General features: G+C 55.9%; 2 protein-coding genes across 2 annotated transcripts in view; one reads left to right on the forward strand and one right to left on the reverse strand.

Annotated features, from left to right (window-relative positions):
- RECK (reversion inducing cysteine rich protein with kazal motifs) overlaps positions 1-3,289 on the forward strand; it is a 57,909-nt gene extending 54,620 nt beyond the window's left edge. The window contains exon 22 of the mRNA XM_048510420.1: positions 880-3,289. Within this exon, the coding sequence (XP_048366377.1) occupies positions 880-1,095 (216 nt within the window). The 3' untranslated portion in view covers positions 1,096-3,289. The remainder of the gene's footprint in view (positions 1-879) is intronic.
- Positions 3,261-17,069, reverse strand: LOC125440873. The gene is made up of 5 exons (XM_048510942.1): positions 16,992-17,069; positions 11,797-11,971; positions 9,500-9,661; positions 7,699-7,771; positions 3,261-6,056 (listed from the first exon to the last, which is right to left on the reverse strand). The coding sequence occupies exons 1-5, from the start codon at positions 17,055-17,057 to the stop codon at positions 5,651-5,653; spliced, it is 882 nt and encodes a 293-aa protein (XP_048366899.1). The 5' UTR covers positions 17,058-17,069; the 3' UTR covers positions 3,261-5,650.
- Between the last annotated feature and the right edge of the window lie 7,173 nt (positions 17,070-24,242).

Raw genomic sequence — 24,242 nt, forward strand, 5'->3', positions numbered from 1 at the left:
AAATGGCCGTCAAGGAGTATTCTCAACCCTGCAGTGGGAATGTGGCCCAGTCAAAACTCTTGCCATGCCTTCGAGTGGGAGGGACTTCCCTACTCTTTCAGATTGATCTAGAAAGAGCAACAAGATACCCTATAAATCTACAAACTACTCACAAGAATGCCAAACACAAAGCAATGGAAAGTATTCAGCCGAGAGAATGGCAAAGGGTCGGATTAGATTCCTTGTGCTGTTGAGACAGAAGCCTCGAGAGAAACCAGTGTCCCCAAAATACAAGACGTCGGAAGAATGCCCCCTATGTCAGCCAGGCAGAACAGGAATTCACAGTAGGAAGTTTTTCTCTCCTGGCACCCGGGAGGCCTTCTCAAATTTGGGGGGTACAAAAACAGCAGATGCCATCTCACAACGGGCTCCCGTCAGATGGGAATCTTACGGCACCAGTATCTTCTGTAGTACCATCCTGTAAAGATGGAAGGATCTTGGAGTGGGAATGATGCTGTGTTGCAGCACCAAGTACCTCAGGTATCCCAGAAACCTGCAGAAGTTGCCACCTTCCTGATAAAATGAGGTATCATCCCTGTTGCAGTCTGGACCCCATTGGCAGTGTGGGGGCCTCGGGACGCTGGTGCTAGCAGCTAAGAGCAAACCAACCCCTGCAGTGGCTGTTTGTCTTGGCGGGTCTGTGGAGGCCAAGGCAGTCAAATCCACTTTTACCCAAGAAAAGTTTTGACGCTGTCTCCTGTTCTGGGGAAACTCATTTACGGATATTTCCGAACGGCCTCCAGGAGCCAAGGAGAGAAGAATTGTTCCTAAAACCACTGCAATATAAATATTGTACTGAGGGGAGCATATTGTTTAACGTCACTGTGAACTGTTTTCCAGATTGAAGCTTGCAATAAAGAAGCTGAGAAGATCCAGTCCCTGATCAACTCAGACAGCCCCGCTCTGGCCTCCCACGTGCCCCTCTCAGCACTTCGAGTGGCCCAGGTGGAGGTGTCAGTCGGGGAAGCGTCCTCTGGTGGCCAGGTGTTGGCAGCGCTGCACACGCTCTTCTGGGGCTTGATGTTTGCTTTCCTGGCCTCACTACGGAGTACATAATGACGCTTAAAAAAGGGTCATTGTTTAAATGTGTTTGTTTTTGCAAAGGACATTCAGAACTGCTATGCAATGATAATGCAACATACCTTTATATCTGAGAGTGGACTGCAGAGCTAATAACGCCAGAAGCAGAAAGACTCCAGTTTACAGTTTTTTGGTATAGTGTACTTTGGGCATAATCTAAATTAAGGCTGGGGTGGGGAGCAGAGTTGCCAGTTTTTGGGTTGTAAAATTCCTAGAGATTTGGGGGGTGGAGCCTGGGAAGGGGAGGAGCCTCACAGGGGTTTAATGCCACAGAATCCACCTTCAAACGTAATGGTTTTTTCCAGAACACCTCTGTTGCCTGGAGACGAGTTCTAATTCTGAAAGATCTCCAGCCACCACCTGGCAATTGGCAACCCTACATGGACAGTGAAACAGTCATGCCGTTTACTCTGGTGACAGTTTTTGGGGACGAGCCAAAGACTATGTCAGCATCAGGGGTTGCGCACACACCAGCTTTGGACAGATTTTTGTACTGCTTCAGAAACCAGCAAAACATTTCTGGTAAAAAATGAGCGCAGGACAAAAGCGTATCCATGAGAGTTAACCGTGGTTTTGGCATTCAGCCTTCACATTTCTGATCTAAGGCCCCTTCCGCACACGCAAAATAATGCGTTTTCAAACCACTTTCACAATTGTTTGCAAGTGGATTTTGCTATTCCACACAGCTTCAAAGAGCACTGAAAGCAGTTTGAAAGTGCATTATTCTGCATGTGCAGAATGAGCCAAAGTCTCTGGACTTTGGCTGCCACATTGCAAGGCGAACCTGTGGGATTTAAGCTGCCTTATTGTATGCAGGACCGCAGCCATGCAGCCTAGTCTTGCGCCTGGTCGTTCAGAGGGAAGGCCCACTGAGTTGAGTAGTGCTTTCTTCTGGCTAAGCACACGCAGGCTTGCAACATTGGTCCTGTCTCCTTGTTCTTGGGTACTTTAAAAAGGACACTATTTCTAATCCACTAGACCCAGGCTGATCCAATGGTAGTCCTACAGGGGGAAAAGTCCTTAGGGAAAAGTATGTGCAAGGAACTCCAGCAGCCCAGGAGAACCTGTCTGAAGGTAGATGAGAATGCCCACCTTCATCTGTTGTACGCAGGGATGACTAGAGATTCGGGTCCCCACCACACTACGGCAGGTTACCCTTCTACAGCCACTGTTTTGCACATGCCAAATCTTTACTATGCAGACAAAGTCAGAGTTTTCATTCCCCTGAAAGAGAAAACCGTGCAAAACATTTTTTCTTAATTCTCATCATCATCAGTAGATAAATATTGTATAAGTATTATTTGAAAAGTATTGAGAAGTATTATTTTTATATTACTTAGAGGTATTCGGAACGATAAATGTACCCTATTTTTAAACATCGATTTCTGCAGGAAACAAATTGCTGCTACTAATTTACCAAAAAAAAAAAAATTTGAATTGTGTAACAAACTTTTACATATAAATACCTTATATATTTTATTATGAAGAAAATAGCCATGGGCGAAGTTCTGCCGAGAGTGGCGTGTGGGAGTCTCACTCCGCATGCACGGAAGGATTTGCCCCCAATTGTCAATCAAGCGTTAAGCTAGAACTTTTCTGAGATAAGGGATATGCAATGTAGAGGTGAGTGGTGCAAATACAGCACATTGCTGACTTCCTTTTAGAAACAAAGTTATGAAGGATTTTAAGCTATTTATGCATCATTCTAAATATTGCAGTATTTGCATATTTCTAAATAAATCTACAGTGTTAACATGTAAATGTTTTATATAAAGCATATATTTTAATTCTTGTGGCACAATCGAGTGAGTGGGTCTGACGCACTCGGGCCCCCTTGAAGTGAAGGTGAGGATACGCCCCTGAACATTCACTTCAGCAAGGAGATGTTCAGGTTGGACGGAGCCTGTACTGTTTTGTATGCACCTGAATTTTTATCTATATGAAGTATTTTGTATCAGTATTACAACTGCCGACTTTTGAAGTCTGTACAGATCGTACGGTCTTTGCCAAATTGCCGGACTTTAAAGGGAGGCATTGAAAAATTATTTGTAGTATCTGTTTGCCATTGTGATGTGCTTGTAGCAAGTGTTTCGTTTGGTTTTTTATAAAATGAAAAAAACTTTGAAATGCAGTATGAAAACTTTTATTTTAATAAAAATGTTTTTATTTTCTCACGGGTCCTTAATATATTTATACTGGAAACTTTATCAGATCAGATGTATTAAATGGCGCACATATTTAACAAATTTTAAATTTAAGGTCAGTAACACCTCACTTTCTTGCTTTCATAGTAGCCACGTTGATGGCCCCTGCCACATCCTGTCATGCAGTTCTAATGGAGAATCCAGACATTGGGGCAACCCATTGCAGTCCGTTGTTTCTCATGTTGTCCTGCTGCCGTTTTTTCAGACCTGATTTGTGACTATTTTTTTAAAAAGTTAACACAATTGCGGTTCTGTTCAGTCTACATAGTCAAGGTGCTACTGGGATTTCCAAGTGCTGCTATCTCTTTACAGTTTCTTCTTTTCCTTCACTCAATGTAATTATTTCCTGTTCTTGTGTCCAGCCAAGGCATTCCTTAAGCCATGGGTAACTTTGTAGCCAAAGCCCTTGGCCGTTTAATTTCTTTTTTTAAAAAAACCCTGCTTATTACAGTAACGAACACTGTAGTTGACTGAGAGTACCGGAAGTAATTAATTAGGCTGGGAAATAGGACAATTTCAAGGTAAAGCTGGAGAACGCTCAGCAGAACTTTGAATAGCCAGTCTGTGTTACAATGCCATTTTATGTTTCCCATCTCAGAGTGGCATCAAAACACACTCTCATCAAAATGACATGGATGAGTTTCAGTTCTTGAGGCCTAAGATGCGGGCAAGCTACTCCAAGTGCACACGCATACACGCCCGCCGTGTTCATCCTTTGCCCCGCATGGCTTCCTATGTTTAGATAGAAAGAATGGTCTGGCTGAGTTTGGCATGAAGACTGTCCTTTGTTGAAGGAGTGGACGATGCCAGTTGTTCAGAAGGAACTGGTCATGAAACGCAGCTCTCGACCTTCAAGCTTTAAGTAACTGCTGATGCTTTGATAAGGCACCGGAACAAACGGCTACTGGGACCTCTGCTTCTTTGGGTTCGACGGATTCACTGGGCCCATTTCAGCCCAGCTTGAGACTCAGTTTGGGGACTGCCTTTGTAACCCTGAAAGACGACCTTCACGGAGAGAGACGGGGAGTGCAGCCCTCTGGATGCTTTCTTCAAGCCTGAGCTAGTGGAGCAGCTGTAGGCTACAGGCATGGTGTGGCCACTGTTATCCAGGCACAGATCACATCCAAGTTGGGCTACTGCGATGTACTCTCAGTAGCTGCAGTCGGAGGTTTTGCGGCAGATTCAGCTGGGCGGGCGTGCAGTGGTGAAATTCCTGCCTGGTCTGAGTGTTGGCAATCCAAAGACCGGGACCTGCAGGGGGGGGAACTCCTTCTCTGGCCCTGTTGTGTTTTTCCTTCACTTGCTAGTTTTTCTCCCCCTCCCCGGCTCAGGCTGCATCTGTTCCTTTCCTACCACCTTCCTGTCATCTATACCACCTGCTCAGTTTCATTATGAAGCTTCTGCATAGATGTTTGGCTATTAGATTTAAGGAATCTTGTCAGCTTTAACACATCCTCACTGCCTGCCAGTTTCTTTCTGGGCACGATTCAAAGTGCTGGCTTCTATTAGTATAAAGTACTTCACTCACGTTCCAGAACTACAGTATTTAAAGGATCACCTTTCCTCACATTAACCTACCAGCTAATTCTGAATAAAAACACTGATGCCCTTTTCAGTTACTCCTAAACTTACAAACATGTACAGACCATTGCCCCCTAAGTTGCATACATATTTTTCATTTTGAAAACAATACTTCTAAAACATCAACATTGCCCTAGTTTATCATTGGTTCTTCTATGGTTTTCAGCCATCTTTTAAAGCAGTTTAGTTCCACAATTTTCAACCGTATGCAACCAGTGTATTTTAATGCAAAGAATGTTTAGGCAGTAGCAGCGCTCCAAATGTGAGTTCTCGGAGAGCCTGATGTGTGTAAACACTCAAAGCCAAAACAGAAATAATGATGATCACAGATCTTTAGAAACAGTAAAATGTGCTTGTGCAGCCCCGATACGATTTGGGGCCACAAGGGAGCATTAAACATTTTGACTTCTGCTCAGTTTCACTAATCAGAAATGGTATTCGCATTTTAAGGGGAAAAGATGCATTTTTTAAAAACCCACCTTTCTCGCTAGAGTTTACCAATAAAAGCGTAGTGAACCAAGCTTTGATTACTGAAACTGAGCAGGGGTGAAGGGATTAAACCCCCTTTCTTCCCACATCTCCAGTCCAGATGATGCAGAATCTACCTTTTACAGACTGATAAGCATTCATGATCTTTGTCATATCCGATCTGGCAGCGTCAACTTGTATTTCACCTGTCACGTAGTACTCTTTAGGACACAATTCTTTCTCTGCCCCCTGACTAAGCAGAGCCTAATTCACAACGGCTAGGGCCGTTTCTCCTTCATTATGCTCGCAAATTTCTGCTGATTGGGTGGGAGATCATTTGGACTGAAATCTTTTTGCAAAGTGTCTGGTGACTGGTCTTCGAAGCTGCTTTCTAATTCGCTTGGTCCTGTCACTTCAGGAGATGGACTGACACCAGCAGATGTGGAGGGCTCTGTCACGTCATCGTTGCTTAGTAACCCCACGGATTCCTCTTCCAGAAAGTCAACTTTGTACTTGGGCTGATTTTTCCTCTGCAGTTTGATGGGACTCAGTTTATTTCTTTGCTCCTGGATGTCTGCGTCACTGGCAATGTTTGCAAAGTTCTGCACCCTCTTTTTCAGTCCGGATTCTGCTTCTCCGACATACTGGGCTGCTGCTGTTCTTTTGCAGCATTGAGTTGAGACCCTGTGAGAGAGTCACGGGGAAAAATCAGAGCTGGAATTACAAATCAACAGGGTCAGTGTCCACAGCTACGGATATTCAACAGACTTTGCTTCCAAGTGAAAAGGCTGCACTTAGACTGAAAGAGAAGCTTACCCCACCGCAGCATGAATTTAAATAAATTACTGATTCATAGAAATGAACAAGTAGCCATACCACTAGTACAGAAAGGTAAGTAAAGCAGCATCTAGACACTACTGCCCAGTCTATTCATGGATATTGATGAATGGAGCAGGAAGCTGCTGATAGAACTCCCTCTGAAATTAATGGGCTTCATTCTACAGACACAGATCTTTCTACCAGCAGTGGCGTAGGAGGTTAAGAGCTCGTGTATCTAATCTGGAGGAACCGGGTTTGATTCCCAGCTCTGCCGCCTGAGCTGTGGAGGCTTATCTGGGGAATTCAGATTAGCCTGTACAGTCCCACACAAGCCAGCTGGGTGACCTTGAGCTAGTCACAGTTCTTCGGAGCGCTCTCAGCCCCACCTACCTCACAGGGTGTTTGTTGTGAGGGGGGGAGGGCAAGGAGATTGTAAGCCCATTTGAGTCTCCTGCAGGAGAGAAAGGGGGGGTATAAATCCAAACTCCTCTTCTTCGTCTTCTACCATGGAAACAAAAATTCAGACTATTATGAATTTCTGCAATTCTTTTCAATGATTCATTGATCCTGACACTCGTCAGCAGTGTGGTGCGTAACCTTTCCACACATCCCAACTGCACGTGGGTGGACAGAGAACAGAGGGATCCAGTCCGGTCCCCTCCCCACACACATTTAAATTCTGATGGATTCTCATTTTCAGTCCTGTTTTGCCCAGGTGATCCACATTCAACAAGGAGATCTGCATGTAGAAACAAGCCTTATCTCAATTCAGACAAGTTTCCATCCCCAATGAACTCAGCATGGAGTTCAGGGAAATGCCTGTTTTACTGCTCTTTGGGATTGGCAAGGAGGAACTGATGAACTCCTTGTAAAGACCCATGAAGCTGAAGTTTCTACAATGGGGCAAACAACCACTTCTGGAGCTTCTTCAAGTTGGGACAGTGGTGCAGAGAGAAAGGCTTGAGTTCCTTTTTCCCACATTCTCTGGTCTCAATCTGAATTACCCCCATCCCACGCCCAGGCCAGCCCAGCCCACCTGGCCAACAGTGCTGGGGTGAAGATGGGGAGGGAGCTGAGGACCATGTGACATCTATCACTAGGTCCAGGGCCAGAAATATCAACTCTGTCTGACAGCAGCTCTTCAGGATCCCAGGTGGAAATCCACATCCTCTTAACTGAAGATGTCAGAAACTGAACCCGGGACCACTCACATGCACAGCTGATGTGTTGCAAAGTAACCCACAGCCCCTCCCCAAATATGACAAGTTTCTTCAACAAAACAGTAAAATGGGTTAGTTAAAACGGACTCTTCAAATTCCAGGCATTAAAGAGAAAAAAATAATCATGCATTCAGTCTCAGCAAGGTCTCTGTGGAACCTGTTATGAAAGTCCCCCCTTCTCTCCTGCCTGAGCATTCAGTCATTCTACAGTTGCACAGTGAAGGGCTTGATAACTAGGAAATATAAAGTTATATATATTTTAAGGTAAATCAATAAGAGATTCTTACACCCAAATTGTCACTAAGAGAAGGCTAGTTGATGCAGATGATATTGAAAAAGCCATCCACATTGGCAGAATTCCTGAAAAACACAAAAGATACAACTAGTGAGCATGCCTTTTCTCTCACTCTTTTTCTCTCTCACGCGTATACCGTATATACTCGTGTATAAGTCGACCCGCATATAAATCGAGGCACCTAATTTTACCACAAAAAAACTGGGAAAACTTATTGACTCGCGTATAAGTCGAGGGTGGGAAATGCAGCAGCTACTGGTAAATTTCAAAAATAAAAATTGATACCAATAAAATTACACTAATTGAGGCATCAGTAGGTTAAATGGTTTTGAATATTTATTTCAAAGAAAAACAGTAAACTAGCTCTGTAAGTGGAAAAGAGGGTCGACAAAAACAATATGGTCTCAACAATAACTTGAAAAGTACAAAAACCTTAGCTCAACCAGCAACCAAGCTAAAACACAAGAGTTAAAATCCTTCAAAACTGGATTTTTGGTCAGGGGAGGAATGTTTATGTTAGCAGTACCAACATTTCAGAGTATCTTTAGGAGACCCTCCTGATGATACCACCCTGGTTTGTTGAAGTTTGGTTCAGGGGGTCCACAGTTATGGACCCTCAAAATGTAGCCCCATCTACTATTAGCTCCCATTGGAAACAATGGGGGATGGGGCACTCCCTTTGGGGGTATATAACTTTGGACGCCTTAAACCAAACATCACCAAACCAAACATCACCAATAGCAAGAGATTATCCTGATGATACCACCCAGGTTTGGTGAAGTTTGGTTCAAGGGGTCCAAAGTTATGGATCCTCAAAATGTAGCCCCATCTACTGTTAGCTCCCATCTGAGCCAGGTTACTTCTATTCAGATGCATTCACCTATTGACCTTGCAATCTTCATTGTGACTCACATGCTACAGACTTCATTGTGACTCACATGCCAAGCTACTTCTATTCAGATGGCCTCACATATTGACCTCACAGTATATATACTCCACTTGCTTTCCTTTCCTACATCAGATCCTCTGAAGATGCCAGCCACAGATGCAGGCGAAACGTCAAGAGAGAATGCTGCTAGAACACGGCCAGACAGCCCGGAAACCACACAGCACTCCAAAATAGGATGTGCTCCAAAAGAGAGAGGGGGGGGGGGCTTTTAAAAGACGACAAGCTGTATCAGAACAGTTGCCAAATTTAGTGCCTTTATAATTAAGAAACATAAATAGGAGGGGATATATGTCACAATTATTACAGATTTTAAATAATTACTACTGATAGCTCAAGTACAATTCCTTGTACAAAGAAACATAGGAAGCTATTCTGTCTATATGTTTAAGATCTGTAATCTAGCCAAGAGAGAACTATTAAAGATAGTAAGATAGAAAGAAAACTAACTTATGGATGTCAACCTAAAATTTAAATGACAAAGTTTTAATCAAGGGGTGGGATTAGAAACTATCTATTTTATGTAATTTATTTTACACTTTTTATATTATGTAAGTTGATACAGATGTTAAACTTTGGAGGGGTGGGTTTAGCAAATTTTATCTCACTTTACTTATGTTATTTTACACTACGTAAATCGGATATGGACACAGTGTGGTATTTTACTATTGCATTATACTGGTCTTGACTGTAATAAACTTGAATTGAATGAGCATTCTTAGCATGGCCGGTATAGGTTTTTAATATTCTCATTACAAACTGACGGAAGCAAACATTTCTTTAAGCTTCATTTGGCAGAATGTTTTCTCACATAAGAAAAACTGCGAAGAAAGAAACGTGAACTTACTGTGGCAGTTCCTTTCCATCTGGGCACCTTCTCCATCGCTACTTTGTGCCTTTGGACAATTTTCACATGCGGCTTGGCCATACTTGTCATTGTAAGATCCAGCGGCACACGGAACACAGACAGTATCATGTTTTGCACTGAATCTACCTGGTGGGCATGTCACTATCATGACATAAAAGAGAAAAGTTCAGGAGAAGTAAACTTACTGTACAGTTCATTTGCTTAATTGTAGGTTATTTTATCTCTGTTGGTAGCAAATGAAAACGACTTTTATTTATTTACTTCATTTATATCCAAATTTTGCCCCAAAGTGACCTACAGCATCCTCCCCTTCTGTATCTTATGCTCCCTTATGACAATGGAAAAAGAACAGGAAGCACCAATGCCTCATGGTTTCTTCTCCTCCCCATCAGAGTAATTGCTGAAATAGATCTGTGCAGCTTCTCGTCCCCCTGGCCACCAGGAGGGATGTGTGTGCCAGCTCCAAGGAGACGGAAAGGATGAGGTGGGCCACTCAACCAGTGGTCAGGCACTAGAAAGCTTCTCAGCCCAAACACAGAGCCAGGATTTAGATAACTGCAAATTCAACGGAAAACAGGGCCTGTGTGCCCAGCCCCCGAGCAACCACAGTGTGCAGTGGGGAGGATATGAGCAGCCAGAAGAACTTCCTTTTCAGATCCTGTGGAGAAATAGCTTTTCCCTCCTGCGTCCTTCCTATCTTCCCCTTTTGTCCCCAACCAGGCACCATAGAGAAGGTGGGCAGAAGTTGCAGTGAGTCTGGCAACAACATCAGGGGGAGCCAAAAAAAAGTGCAGGAAGATAAAACCAGCCAGAACCCTGTGGGTGGGTTCTTCTTGTCTTGCTGGGCTCTGGGAAGAGGGAGGCTCTGCCTGGGAGAGAAGGCAGCGACCTTTTCCCTGCAGGCCGTGTGCTAGGCCCAGTGATGGGAGCTTCCTCATAGACAATACCTGCTTAAGCTGAGGACCTACCCTGCTGTGCAACGACTAGTAGGCAGGGTATGTGATAGTGACAGGGCCAGAGGGCTTGCGGTTTGCCTTTCTTTTATTTGTGTTCCTTGCTGTATTTGGGTGCCATGCCAGAAAAGTTATCTAAAATGTTCTACTGTTATTAAAACTTAACTTCGTTTAATCTTTACCGGTAGTGGACCGTTTTCTGTACTGCGTATGCTCCCCCCAGTTCGGACACGCTAGTGGAAGAGGAAACTGGGAGGTACCTGGCCCTTCTTAGTGGACAGTCCTAAAACTGGCCAGGTGGTGGCAGCGTACCCTGGGGATGAGATAGCCCTCTCCAGGGAAAAGTTGATAACTCTGGGAGAGGGCTGAGAGCGAAATAGGGCCTGCAAACCATAGGCAAGCCCGTTTCGCCACAGATCCTATGCCTTTTTTCAGATGGTCATGGTTAATTGTTCTCAAATTGTATTTGTTAATAGGTTAGCTTGATCATCCAGGCAATTGGGAGAGGGAAAATAAAGAATATCTTGATTTATTTAATGTACATAAGTAGTTACATATTAAGGCCACATTATGTAAGAACTGCTAGGTCAAAAGAGAGCGAATGTTCCTTTCTATCCTCTTCTAATCTGGACTGCAGGCTCCACCCGTTGTATTCACAGTAGAGTTGCCTACCTCCAGGTGGGCCTGGACATCTCCCAGAACTGCAACTGACCTCCAGACCCCTGGAGAAAATGACTTCTCTGGAGGGTGGGATATATGGCATTATATTGAGATGATGTCCCTCCCCAAACTCTGCCCCACCCCCCCACCCCCGGCTTCACCCCCACGTCTCCTGGCATTTCCAAACCTGGTGTTGGCAAATCTAATACAGGGGAATGTGCAGGAGCCTGGATTTGACTCTCTCTAGGGGGAGGTGTTTGACAAAGACCCGACAACCTGCTGAAACGACAATACTGACAACCTGTTAAATTAAGGAAGTATAACATTTACATAAGAAGTTTGTAAGGAATGGAGCTCCGTTTAGTCAATAGTGGAAAGAGAAATTTAACAATCAGGGCCAGCCAGCTGTTCTTCTCTTGTTGTAAAAATATTCTTTCTGATATGCCAAGAACTTATTATCCAAAAGACTAAATCAAATCAGCTTTTGTGCTGGTGAAAATGGAAGGAGGTGTCCTCTTTGACTGCACAAAAAGACCAGGCTCAGCCTCATGAAACCTGCATGTGCAGAAACTATGTTGGACTAGAGCTGTAGTATTGGAGGCAACTGGATGAGAATGAGAGTGAACGAACTGTTTGGCTCCAACCTGAACACTACAAACTTACCGCAACATCCTTGGCACGCTGTATTATTGTCTATGGTGCTTATGTTTTTCCCAAACCCTGGTTTGCAGTGATCTATTTTGACACCAGTCAATGAGCCAGGAACGTAATTTAAATTATCACTGTGGGAGGAGTCAATATTCTGGTCTTCAAACAACTGTCTGATTTTGTCATAAGCCTAGGTGTATGAGTAACAAAAAGAAGCACATGTAAAGCACACTAATCAAATTATGACCTAACTAGTGGTCATGGATACCGTATAATTTAAGATGGTACACCCGGTTTGATCCAAACAGCTTTTCTGTTGGTGAAAAAGGAAGGAAGGGCCCAATCTGACCAGCAAAAAGGGCTATGCTGAGGATTATGAAATCTGCATGTGACTAAGTGGGACTAGGGTTGTAGTAGGAAGGAATAAAATTGAGAGAAAAAGCTGTGTGGATCCAACTCGTAGTTTAAAACATAAAGTTGCTAATTGTCAGATGGACTGTATTCTTTTTCTGTAACAGAAGCTCATTCCGCACATGCAGAATAATGCACTTTCAAACTGCTTTCAGTGCTCTTTGAAGCTGTGCGGAATAGCAAAATCCACATGCAAACAGTTGTGAAAGTGGTTTGAAAATGCATTATTTTGCGTGTGCGGAAGGGGCTAGAGAGAAACATGAACTTCACCAGCTCCGGAATAAAACCCTATTGACGGTCTTCTCCACCTTTTCCCAGCATAGCTCTTATTCTTAAAGAACATTCCTTCTGCTTCAACTTCAGCCAGATTATTTTCTCTGCTTGGCGATGTATTTCTTTCCAGTTTACCTCCACCTTTGTTTCTGTCATTTTAGAGTCCTCTGTAACTTTCTTAAGCTCAGCAGTTAATCCTTTAGTGTCCTTCTTCACTTCTCCTATCTCTGCCATAAATTTATCAATATTTTCCACTTCTAGTTTCATTTCTGACATTTCCTTCTGCATGGAAATTAATAATAGCTTGACTCACTGTAATGGGTCTGGGGTCAGAGAATTCAATGCAGTCCATCCCTCTCTTCTTTTATCGGCCAACAGTGATTTTGTTGTAATTTTACAAATTTGTAATTTTAAAAAGTCGCCACTAGATGTCCTCATAACTTCATCGGTTCTATTCAGACAATTTCTCTGCACTCTTCCCTCTCTCTCCACCAGATTTGAATGTTCACCTTTTACTGGATAAATTATAAGTCTTGTTCTGGGCTTTTAAGCCTTTATAGTTCTTTCATTCATACTTTTAGGGCAGCTTTACAGCTCAAATTGAAACCTCTTTCATTCAGAACTTTACAGCTCAAACTGAGCCTCTCAGTTTAAAATGGTGATTCTGAAGTTGTTACAGTTTCTACCAGGCATACACTCAAAGCATGCTAATCCGTTCAGCATATTTCAAGCTCTCGCTAACTGGAGCATAGGGTATCTGGCAAGACTTCCCCTTTCTCTTCTTCAGATTTCACAAGATTTGCGACATCACTTTGATTCCAACAACTTTATTACTGGGGTGTTGTGTGGTTTCTGGGCTGTATGGCCGTGTTCTAGTAGCATTTTCTCCTGACGTTTCGCCTGCATCTGTGGCTGGCATCTTTAGAGGATGCTAGCCACAGATGCAGACGAAAAGTCAGGAGAAAATGCTACTAGAACACGGCTATATAGTCTGGAAACCACACAACATTCCAGTGATTCCGGTGGTGAAAGCTTTCGACAATACAACTTTATTACTGCCTCTGCTATTAGTCGAGGTGATGTTAAGCAGGCTCCGATCAGAGAAAAAGATGGGGTTACTGACTTGCTTACCCTCACCTCTCCTTCCCACCCTGTTGGATTCCAGCACTTTCCTCTCATAGATCTGTTTAATCTACAGATCTGCTTTTGCACAAGAGTTGCATTCCAAGTGAAAAAGACAGCAAGATCGTCTCTCCTCATGGAGAGTGACCACAATCAGCAATAGGCTGAACTAGAAGTCATTGGGCTTTACATTTCGACACACATCTCCCCCCTCCTTTAAACTTATCTGGGCTTGGTGCTCTGCTGGGCTCGGTGCTCTGCTAACCAGGTGGTTAGACTGCTCTGGAAAGAGCAATTTCCTGTTGCCCCTTTCCTGCCCTTTGGCTGGTTCTAATCTAGGGCAATGGGTGAGGGGCAGCAGTATCTGGAAAGGATAAATAGGAGAGCTCCACTGAGCTTTCCTATTTGGCCAATGGCATTTTTGGTAGACTGTTGTAGTTCTGATGCGGACTGCACCAACCTATAGAGAGGGGAGGGTGGAAGTTGGGAAAGGGAGCTAGAGGGACCCATAGGAGTTCAGGTTATGGACAATACTGCTCTTTGGGCAATCACAGAAGGCATTTTTTGGCCTGGATTTTTTTTCAAAAATTTCTGTTCATGGCCAAAGAGCATAAAAAGCAAGTCCAAACACCTCATTCCAGACAGAGGGTTGAGAGAGGTCAGTGCAAAGCTTGGCGTTAGCGGCAGCTCCTCCCTCTGAGTTTCTGGTACTTTGACTGCTGCATCCCTTGGATGACCGCATGCCTGCACTGGATTCCTGCTGCTTGGAAAAGATGTCAACTGGTTTACTTTAAAATAATTTGGCTTATTTTAGTTTTTGTGAACTGTGCTTATTCTACCTTTTAGTCTTTGGCCTGTAGGTGGATTGGGGGGGAGGAGAGGGGTACTCAGGGTCTACCAAAACCTAAAGATCCTTCAATTGCATGAGCATGGTTTGGTTTTCCAGTATGTTAGAAGTGTTTAAGGTTGGGGTTTGGTTGGGGGTTTTCTTTTGCATTTTTAGGCCGGGGGTGGGGGGTGGGGGTGTAATTCTGATGGATTTTTTTCTCTGAGCTTTTTGAGGATTGGGGGAGGCTTCCTTAACACCTTCTATCCTTTGTTTGGAAACCCTTGTCTTCTTCTGATGTGGGACAGGGTGGAGAGACAGGGCAAAAATGCTTGCCAGGCCTGAGATACTGTTTGGCTGTATGGTCCTGGGAAAGGGATCCAGTTTAGTTGGTTGCAGAGGGTTTTTTAAAATATTTTTTTGCCCTTGTCTGGGTTGGGGTGCCCCATCTTCCATTGGAAACTCCATTGTATAGATGCTCCCCCTTGCTTTGGGGCCTATAAAATTGGACTCCCAAGGCAAGTTTTACTAAACTTGGGGATTCTTCTAAAGAGAGCCACCTGCAGCTATGCTGCAAATTTTGTCCCTCTTCCTTGAAAAACATCCCCTCCCCCAGAGCCAAAAAAAATTCTCCACATACTTCAATGGAGCCAAAAACATTCAGATATCTGAAGAAAAAAGCTAGAAACCCCTATTTATGAGTATGAGTATTTGACTTTTTCCAGCTTTTCCAAAAATGTTCTGGTCCAATGAACCTGAATCGGAAAAATATTTTTAAAAGGTGCACCCCCTAGTGATATTATTGAGATGACCATCTCACTAAGGGAACAAACGTCATTATCTCAATATCCACTGGACTGATTTCATTATCTAAACTCTTGTTTGAACAATATTTACATGAACTGTAAAAGAGTTCTTTTGAGTTTTGGTGAAAATATTTTACGCTCTTTTGGATTAAAAACTGTCAGATTTGAATAATAAAAAGCAATCACATTTTCATATCCGTAACAAGGTTCATGATTCGAAATTTTCTGAATGCTTGTAGCACTTTAGGTTTGTTACCCATTTTTCTTTGCAAACACAAAGATGTATGTGAATTCATTTTAAAATAAGTCTAAAATAAGCCGTACACATTACACATAAAAGAACAATTCAGTTTTTCAGTATTAACGAATAAATTACATTCACTGGAGGAAAAAACTAAACCAACATTTCCAATAGTACTCCAGCACAGGAGGATTATAAAACGTTTATTTCATTAGATGTGATAATAATAGTGATTGATGTTGGATATCCTGCCATTTCAGTACTGAAAGATATAATCTATACGTTTTTAAAAGGTGGTCAGGAACAAACAGTTCCTTCCTGTGCATTTAGGACCTAGTGCCCTCGAGCCCAGAGGCCTTCAGTGTGATGCCTGATGAAATCTTTTTAGAAAGTGGGTAGGGCCAGGTGGGGCTCTTGCCCAGCAGGACTTCTGATTGGCCACTGGAGATCCAATTGGCTGTACAGATTGAAATAACATTGTTTCAGCAGCAGCTGCCACCGCAGAGTTTACTTTATTCTCTCACTCCTCTTTTCCTGTGCATTTTTAAAACTACCCCTCTTCTCCCTTGCACTTGCTTCCTCTGTGGCTGGCTCTGTCTTCTGCAGCAGCCATTTTGTAGTTGGCTCCATCTCCTGTAGCAGCTATGTTTGGGGTTGTGCCCACTAGCCTATGTCAAGATCCCAAAGGGGCCTATAGGCTCAAAAATGTTGGGGACTGCTGCTCTAGATCACCTAAACAGAACTATTTGTTTTTAATTCATTCACTGTATCATATGTACTCTGCTTCTTTCATACTCAGCAACCATGCCACCATTGTGGGGTTTTTTTACAGTTTACCTGAGAGCGAATGGGCTGAAATACAGCCTTGCCTACAGCAGATTTAGATGCAGCAAAACAAACGCCATTACCAACCTTAACTCAAAAACATCTCTAGAACTACAGTTACAATTATAGTCCACCTTTCTCACTTGGACTCAAGGCGGATTACACACAGTGAATCAACACAATTGACAGGATGGGGCACTCAGTAAGTAATACAATAGGATTAAGGTTATAAAATCAATCAGAAATTTAAAAATGAACTGAAGTAAAACATAAGTATGGGCAGTTGTTGATTATTCCCATTTGCAGGTGGGCACCTGCAGAAGATATTGCTCAGAGGAATGATGCTGTCATGGCAGCGCATCGGTTGAGAGACCGTCTTGCAGATGCAAGAGCCCAAGGCCATGAAGAGCTTTGAATTAGAAAGCCAATACCTTAAATTAAGTTTGTTAACTGCATTACCAGTTCTCATTTACTCAACAGGGTAGTGTCAAGCAAAGAGGGCAGTATTCCCGCAACATACTTGATAAGATTCAATCACTAGCAGCATATACATGTAGGAAAAATCAAGACTCCTGTGAATTTATAATCATTTGTGCATTCATGTTATCCTTGGGACATATCCTGGTCACACAGCATTCACCTTTTCAAAATATCATAAAGACATTGTAATACCAAGAATTCTTACAATACCGTAGTTCTACACTACCTCTTTGATGTTGTTGATGGAATGTTCACACTGCGAACTGCTACAGAGATCAGCTACAGTCAGCATTAAAGGAAACACTACAAATAGAGGAAGTCAATTGCTATTTTGATATTTTAAGCGTAATAAAGTAGCCTTATATATTCGTTTATTATATTTATCCTGCCTTTCTGCGGAATCAGGGCCACCAAGGTGGCTGACAAGTAAAACAATATAACAAAATATACAATAAAGCCAATTAAAATGTGGTGAAAATAATTATACAAAATAGATGGCAGCAAATTAAAACACAAGGTAAGGAAGAATAGTGAGGAAATAACAGATGAAACAGAAAAGAAATATTCACTCACTGGTGGATGACAGCTTTAGAAGGTGATACATTAATATCCCTGGCAGGGGAACAATTCCACACAAACCTCTGCTGCTGTTCATAATAGGAAGGGAAAAGCTAAGAAAGAAGAGGCTTCAGAGAAAGCTGCTTAGATGCACAAGTAGTCCATGAGCAGCTCTGACCTTGATGGCCCAGGCCAGCCCGATCCTGTCAGATCTTATAGCAACTCAGTTCTGCTAGAACACGGCCATACAGCCCGGAAACCACACAGCACCCTCAGTTCTGAACATTTCTTGCCTTAAAACCCTACACAGTCTCCAAACGTTGGCCACAACTTGACAGCACTTTTCTCCAGGCAAATAGAAGGGTATGGTAGGGATCAGATGTTTAGGGTCTGAGAGACTCTTGGATCCTGATTTGGCTTGTTATTTTGACATCTCATAGATAAACTCACTGTCTGGATGTTAGAACACAGACTTTTAGGCCCTGAACAAGCTGGGTTTCAACAAGGAAAGTCTACTTTGGACCACTGAATTGTTTTCACCCACTTAGCTAACAAGCACAGTTGGAAGCATAGTTCCAAATCGTATACAGCTTTTCTAGATCTCAAGGGAGAAGTTGACTCCATTCCCAGAGATCTTCTTTGGAATGAACTAGCCAAGATGAACATGGACAGGAGGTTGTTACTCCTAATTAGGAAGCTGTATTCTCAAACAAGTTACCTTGTTAAATATACTTCAACAGAAAATTTACCCCCCCCCCCCCCACCCCCCCCCCCCCCCCCCCCCCCCCCCCCCCAACCCCCCCCCCCCCCGTTCCCCCCCCCCACCCCACCCCACCCCCCCTCCCCCCCCCCCCCCCCCACCCCCCTCCCCACCCAACCCCCCCCACCCCCCCCCACCCCCCCCCCCCCCCACCCCCCCCCCCCCCCCCCCCCCCACCCCCCCACCCCCCCCCCCCCCCACCCCCCCCCCCCCCCACCCCCCCCCCCCCCCACCCCCCCCCCCCCCCACCCCCCCCCCCCCCCACCCCCCCCCCCCCCCACCCCCCCCCCCCCCCACCCCCCCCCCCCCCCACCCCCCCCCCCCCCCACCCCCCCCCCCCCCCACCCCCCCCCCCCCCCACCCCCCCCCCCCCCCACCCCCCCCCCCCCCCACCCCCCCCCCCCCCCACCCCCCCCCCCCCCCACCCCCCCCCCCCCCCACCCCCCCCCCCCCCCACCCCCCCCCCCCCCCACCCCCCCCCCCCCCCACCCCCCCCCCCCCCCACCCCCCCCCCCCCCCACCCCCCCCCCCCCCCACCCCCCCCCCCCCCCACCCCCCCCCCCCCCCACCCCCCCCCCCCCCCACCCCCCCCCCCCCCCACCCCCCCCCCCCCCCACCCCCCCCCCCCCCCACCCCCCCCCCCCCCCACCCCCCCCCCCCCCCACCCCCCCCCCCCCCCACCCCCCCCCCCCCCCACCCCCCCCCCCCCCCACCCCCCCCCCCCCCCACCCCCCCCCCCCCCCACCCCCCCCCCCCCCCACCCCCCCCCCCCCCCACCCCCCCCCCCCCCCACCCCCCCCCCCCCCCACCCCCCCCCCCCCCCACCCCCCCCCCCCCCCACCCCCCCCCCCCCCCACCCCCCCCCCCCCCCACCCCCCCCCCCCCCCACCCCCCCCCCCCCCCACCCCCCCCCCCCCCCACCCCCCCCCCCCCCCACCCCCCCCCCCCCCCACCCCCCCCCCCCCCCACCCCCCCCCCCCCCCACCCCCCCCCCCCCCCACCCCCCCCCCCCCCCACCCCCCCCCCCCCCCACCCCCCCCCCCCCCCACCCCCCCCCCCCCCCACCCCCCCCCCCCCCCACCCCCCCCCCCCCCCACCCCCCCCCCCCCCCACCCCCCCCCCCCCCCACCCCCCCCCCCCCCCACCCCCCCCCCCCCCCACCCCCCCCCCCCCCCACCCCCCCCCCCCCCCACCCCCCCCCCCCCCCACCCCCCCCCCCCCCCACCCCCCCCCCCCCCCACCCCCCCCCCCCCCCACCCCCCCCCCCCCCCACCCCCCCCCCCCCCCACCCCCCCCCCCCCCCACCCCCCCCCCCCCCCACCCCCCCCCCCCCCCACCCCCCCCCCCCCCCACCCCCCCCCCCCCCCACCCCCCCCCCCCCCCACCCCCCCCCCCCCCCACCCCCCCCCCCCCCCACCCCCCCCCCCCCCCACCCCCCCCCCCCCCCACCCCCCCCCCCCCCCACCCCCCCCCCCCCCCACCCCCCCCCCCCCCCACCCCCCCCCCCCCCCACCCCCCCCCCCCCCCACCCCCCCCCCCCCCCACCCCCCCCCCCCCCCACCCCCCCCCCCCCCCACCCCCCCCCCCCCCCACCCCCCCCCCCCCCCACCCCCCCCCCCCCCCACCCCCCCCCCCCCCCACCCCCCCCCCCCCCCACCCCCCCCCCCCCCCACCCCCCCCCCCCCCCACCCCCCCCCCCCCCCACCCCCCCCCCCCCCCACCCCCCCCCCCCCCCACCCCCCCCCCCCCCCACCCCCCCCCCCCCCCACCCCCCCCCCCCCCCACCCCCCCCCCCCCCCACCCCCCCCCCCCCCCACCCCCCCCCCCCCCCACCCCCCCCCCCCCCCACCCCCCCCCCCCCCCACCCCCCCCCCCCCCCACCCCCCCCCCCCCCCACCCCCCCCCCCCCCCACCCCCCCCCCCCCCCACCCCCCCCCCCCCCCACCCCCCCCCCCCCCCACCCCCCCCCCCCCCCACCCCCCCCCCCCCCCACCCCCCCCCCCCCCCACCCCCCCCCCCCCCCACCCCCCCCCCCCCCCACCCCCCCCCCCCCCCACCCCCCCCCCCCCCCACCCCCCCCCCCCCCCACCCCCCCCCCCCCCCACCCCCCCCCCCCCCCACCCCCCCCCCCCCCCACCCCCCCCCCCCCCCACCCCCCCCCCCCCCCACCCCCCCCCCCCCCCACCCCCCCCCCCCCCCACCCCCCCCCCCCCCCACCCCCCCCCCCCCCCACCCCCCCCCCCCCCCACCCCCCCCCCCCCCCACCCCCCCCCCCCCCCACCCCCCCCCCCCCCCACCCCCCCCCCCCCCCACCCCCCCCCCCCCCCACCCCCCCCCCCCCCCACCCCCCCCCCCCCCCACCCCCCCCCCCCCCCACCCCCCCCCCCCCCCACCCCCCCCCCCCCCCACCCCCCCCCCCCCCCACCCCCCCCCCCCCCCACCCCCCCCCCCCCCCACCCCCCCCCCCCCCCACCCCCCCCCCCCCCCACCCCCCCCCCCCCCCACCCCCCCCCCCCCCCACCCCCCCCCCCCCCCACCCCCCCCCCCCCCCACCCCCCCCCCCCCCCACCCCCCCCCCCCCCCACCCCCCCCCCCCCCCACCCCCCCCCCCCCCCACCCCCCCCCCCCCCCACCCCCCCCCCCCCCCACCCCCCCCCCCCCCCACCCCCCCCCCCCCCCACCCCCCCCCCCCCCCACCCCCCCCCCCCCCCACCCCCCCCCCCCCCCACCCCCCCCCCCCCCCACCCCCCCCCCCCCCCACCCCCCCCCCCCCCCACCCCCCCCCCCCCCCACCCCCCCCCCCCCCCACCCCCCCCCCCCCCCACCCCCCCCCCCCCCCACCCCCCCCCCCCCCCACCCCCCCCCCCCCCCACCCCCCCCCCCCCCCACCCCCCCCCCCCCCCACCCCCCCCCCCCCCCACCCCCCCCCCCCCCCACCCCCCCCCCCCCCCACCCCCCCCCCCCCCCACCCCCCCCCCCCCCCACCCCCCCCCCCCCCCACCCCCCCCCCCCCCCACCCCCCCCCCCCCCCACCCCCCCCCCCCCCCACCCCCCCCCCCCCCCACCCCCCCCCCCCCCCACCCCCCCCCCCCCCCACCCCCCCCCCCCCCCACCCCCCCCCCCCCCCACCCCCCCCCCCCCCCACCCCCCCCCCCCCCCACCCCCCCCCCCCCCCACCCCCCCCCCCCCCCACCCCCCCCCCCCCCCACCCCCCCCCCCCCCCACCCCCCCCCCCCCCCACCCCCCCCCCCCCCCACCCCCCCCCCCCCCCACCCCCCCCCCCCCCCACCCCCCCCCCCCCCCACCCCCCCCCCCCCCCACCCCCCCCCCCCCCCACCCCCCCCCCCCCCCACCCCCCCCCCCCCCCACCCCCCCCCCCCCCCACCCCCCCCCCCCCCCACCCCCCCCCCCCCCCACCCCCCCCCCCCCCCACCCCCCCCCCCCCCCACCCCCCCCCCCCCCCACCCCCCCCCCCCCCCACCCCCCCCCCCCCCCACCCCCCCCCCCCCCCACCCCCCCCCCCCCCCACCCCCCCCCCCCCCCACCCCCCCCCCCCCCCACCCCCCCCCCCCCCCACCCCCCCCCCCCCCCACCCCCCCCCCCCCCCACCCCCCCCCCCCCCCACCCCCCCCCCCCCCCACCCCCCCCCCCCCCCACCCCCCCCCCCCCCCACCCCCCCCCCCCCCCACCCCCCCCCCCCCCCACCCCCCCCCCCCCCCACCCCCCCCCCCCCCCACCCCCCCCCCCCCCCACCCCCCCCCCCCCCCACCCCCCCCCCCCCCCACCCCCCCCCCCCCCCACCCCCCCCCCCCCCCACCCCCCCCCCCCCCCACCCCCCCCCCCCCCCACCCCCCCCCCCCCCCACCCCCCCCCCCCCCCACCCCCCCCCCCCCCCACCCCCCCCCCCCCCCACCCCCCCCCCCCCCCACCCCCCCCCCCCCCCACCCCCCCCCCCCCCCACCCCCCCCCCCCCCCACCCCCCCCCCCCCCCACCCCCCCCCCCCCCCACCCCCCCCCCCCCCCACCCCCCCCCCCCCCCACCCCCCCCCCCCCCCACCCCCCCCCCCCCCCACCCCCCCCCCCCCCCACCCCCCCCCCCCCCCACCCCCCCCCCCCCCCACCCCCCCCCCCCCCCACCCCCCCCCCCCCCCACCCCCCCCCCCCCCCACCCCCCCCCCCCCCCACCCCCCCCCCCCCCCACCCCCCCCCCCCCCCACCCCCCCCCCCCCCCACCCCCCCCCCCCCCCACCCCCCCCCCCCCCCACCCCCCCCCCCCCCCACCCCCCCCCCCCCCCACCCCCCCCCCCCCCCACCCCCCCCCCCCCCCACCCCCCCCCCCCCCCACCCCCCCCCCCCCCCACCCCCCCCCCCCCCCACCCCCCCCCCCCCCCACCCCCCCCCCCCCCCACCCCCCCCCCCCCCCACCCCCCCCCCCCCCCACCCCCCCCCCCCCCCACCCCCCCCCCCCCCCACCCCCCCCCCCCCCCACCCCCCCCCCCCCCCACCCCCCCCCCCCCCCACCCCCCCCCCCCCCCACCCCCCCCCCCCCCCACCCCCCCCCCCCCCCACCCCCCCCCCCCCCCACCCCCCCCCCCCCCCACCCCCCCCCCCCCCCACCCCCCCCCCCCCCCACCCCCCCCCCCCCCCACCCCCCCCCCCCCCCACCCCCCCCCCCCCCCACCCCCCCCCCCCCCCACCCCCCCCCCCCCCCACCCCCCCCCCCCCCCACCCCCCCCCCCCCCCACCCCCCCCCCCCCCCACCCCCCCCCCCCCCCACCCCCCCCCCCCCCCACCCCCCCCCCCCCCCACCCCCCCCCCCCCCCACCCCCCCCCCCCCCCACCCCCCCCCCCCCCCACCCCCCCCCCCCCCCACCCCCCCCCCCCCCCACCCCCCCCCCCCCCCACCCCCCCCCCCCCCCACCCCCCCCCCCCCCCACCCCCCCCCCCCCCCACCCCCCCCCCCCCCCACCCCCCCCCCCCCCCACCCCCCCCCCCCCCCACCCCCCCCCCCCCCCACCCCCCCCCCCCCCCACCCCCCCCCCCCCCCACCCCCCCCCCCCCCCACCCCCCCCCCCCCCCACCCCCCCCCCCCCCCACCCCCCCCCCCCCCCACCCCCCCCCCCCCCCACCCCCCCCCCCCCCCACCCCCCCCCCCCCCCACCCCCCCCCCCCCCCACCCCCCCCCCCCCCCACCCCCCCCCCCCCCCACCCCCCCCCCCCCCCACCCCCCCCCCCCCCCACCCCCCCCCCCCCCCACCCCCCCCCCCCCCCACCCCCCCCCCCCCCCACCCCCCCCCCCCCCCACCCCCCCCCCCCCCCACCCCCCCCCCCCCCCACCCCCCCCCCCCCCCACCCCCCCCCCCCCCCACCCCCCCCCCCCCCCACCCCCCCCCCCCCCCACCCCCCCCCCCCCCCACCCCCCCCCCCCCCCACCCCCCCCCCCCCCCACCCCCCCCCCCCCCCACCCCCCCCCCCCCCCACCCCCCCCCCCCCCCACCCCCCCCCCCCCCCACCCCCCCCCCCCCCCACCCCCCCCCCCCCCCACCCCCCCCCCCCCCCACCCCCCCCCCCCCCCACCCCCCCCCCCCCCCACCCCCCCCCCCCCCCACCCCCCCCCCCCCCCACCCCCCCCCCCCCCCACCCCCCCCCCCCCCCACCCCCCCCCCCCCCCACCCCCCCCCCCCCCCACCCCCCCCCCCCCCCACCCCCCCCCCCCCCCACCCCCCCCCCCCCCCACCCCCCCCCCCCCCCACCCCCCCCCCCCCCCACCCCCCCCCCCCCCCACCCCCCCCCCCCCCCACCCCCCCCCCCCCCCACCCCCCCCCCCCCCCACCCCCCCCCCCCCCCACCCCCCCCCCCCCCCACCCCCCCCCCCCCCCACCCCCCCCCCCCCCCACCCCCCCCCCCCCCCACCCCCCCCCCCCCCCACCCCCCCCCCCCCCCACCCCCCCCCCCCCCCACCCCCCCCCCCCCCCACCCCCCCCCCCCCCCACCCCCCCCCCCCCCCACCCCCCCCCCCCCCCACCCCCCCCCCCCCCCACCCCCCCCCCCCCCCACCCCCCCCCCCCCCCACCCCCCCCCCCCCCCACCCCCCCCCCCCCCCACCCCCCCCCCCCCCCACCCCCCCCCCCCCCCACCCCCCCCCCCCCCCACCCCCCC

The sequence above is a fragment of the Sphaerodactylus townsendi genome, linkage group LG11, assembly GCF_021028975.2.
Source record: "Sphaerodactylus townsendi isolate TG3544 linkage group LG11, MPM_Stown_v2.3, whole genome shotgun sequence".
In the NCBI taxonomy this organism is placed as follows: domain Eukaryota; kingdom Metazoa; phylum Chordata; class Lepidosauria; order Squamata; family Sphaerodactylidae; genus Sphaerodactylus; species Sphaerodactylus townsendi.

What these genes read in the sequence shown, in the direction of transcription:
- LOC125440873 (XM_048510942.1), bottom strand. Translation starts at nt 17,057, where the DNA reads ATGCTGACTGTAGCTGATCTCTGTAGCAGTTCGCAGTGTGAACATTCC. An exon ending in GATGGAAAGGAACTGCCACA is followed by an intron (nt 7,772 to 9,499) that starts GTAAGTTCACGT and finishes TGTGTTTTTCAG; the next exon opens with GAATTCTGCCAATGTGGATG. An exon ending in CTCTTAGTGACAATTTGGGT is followed by an intron (nt 6,057 to 7,698) that starts GTAAGAATCTCT and finishes ACTCTCTCACAG; the next exon opens with GGTCTCAACTCAATGCTGCA.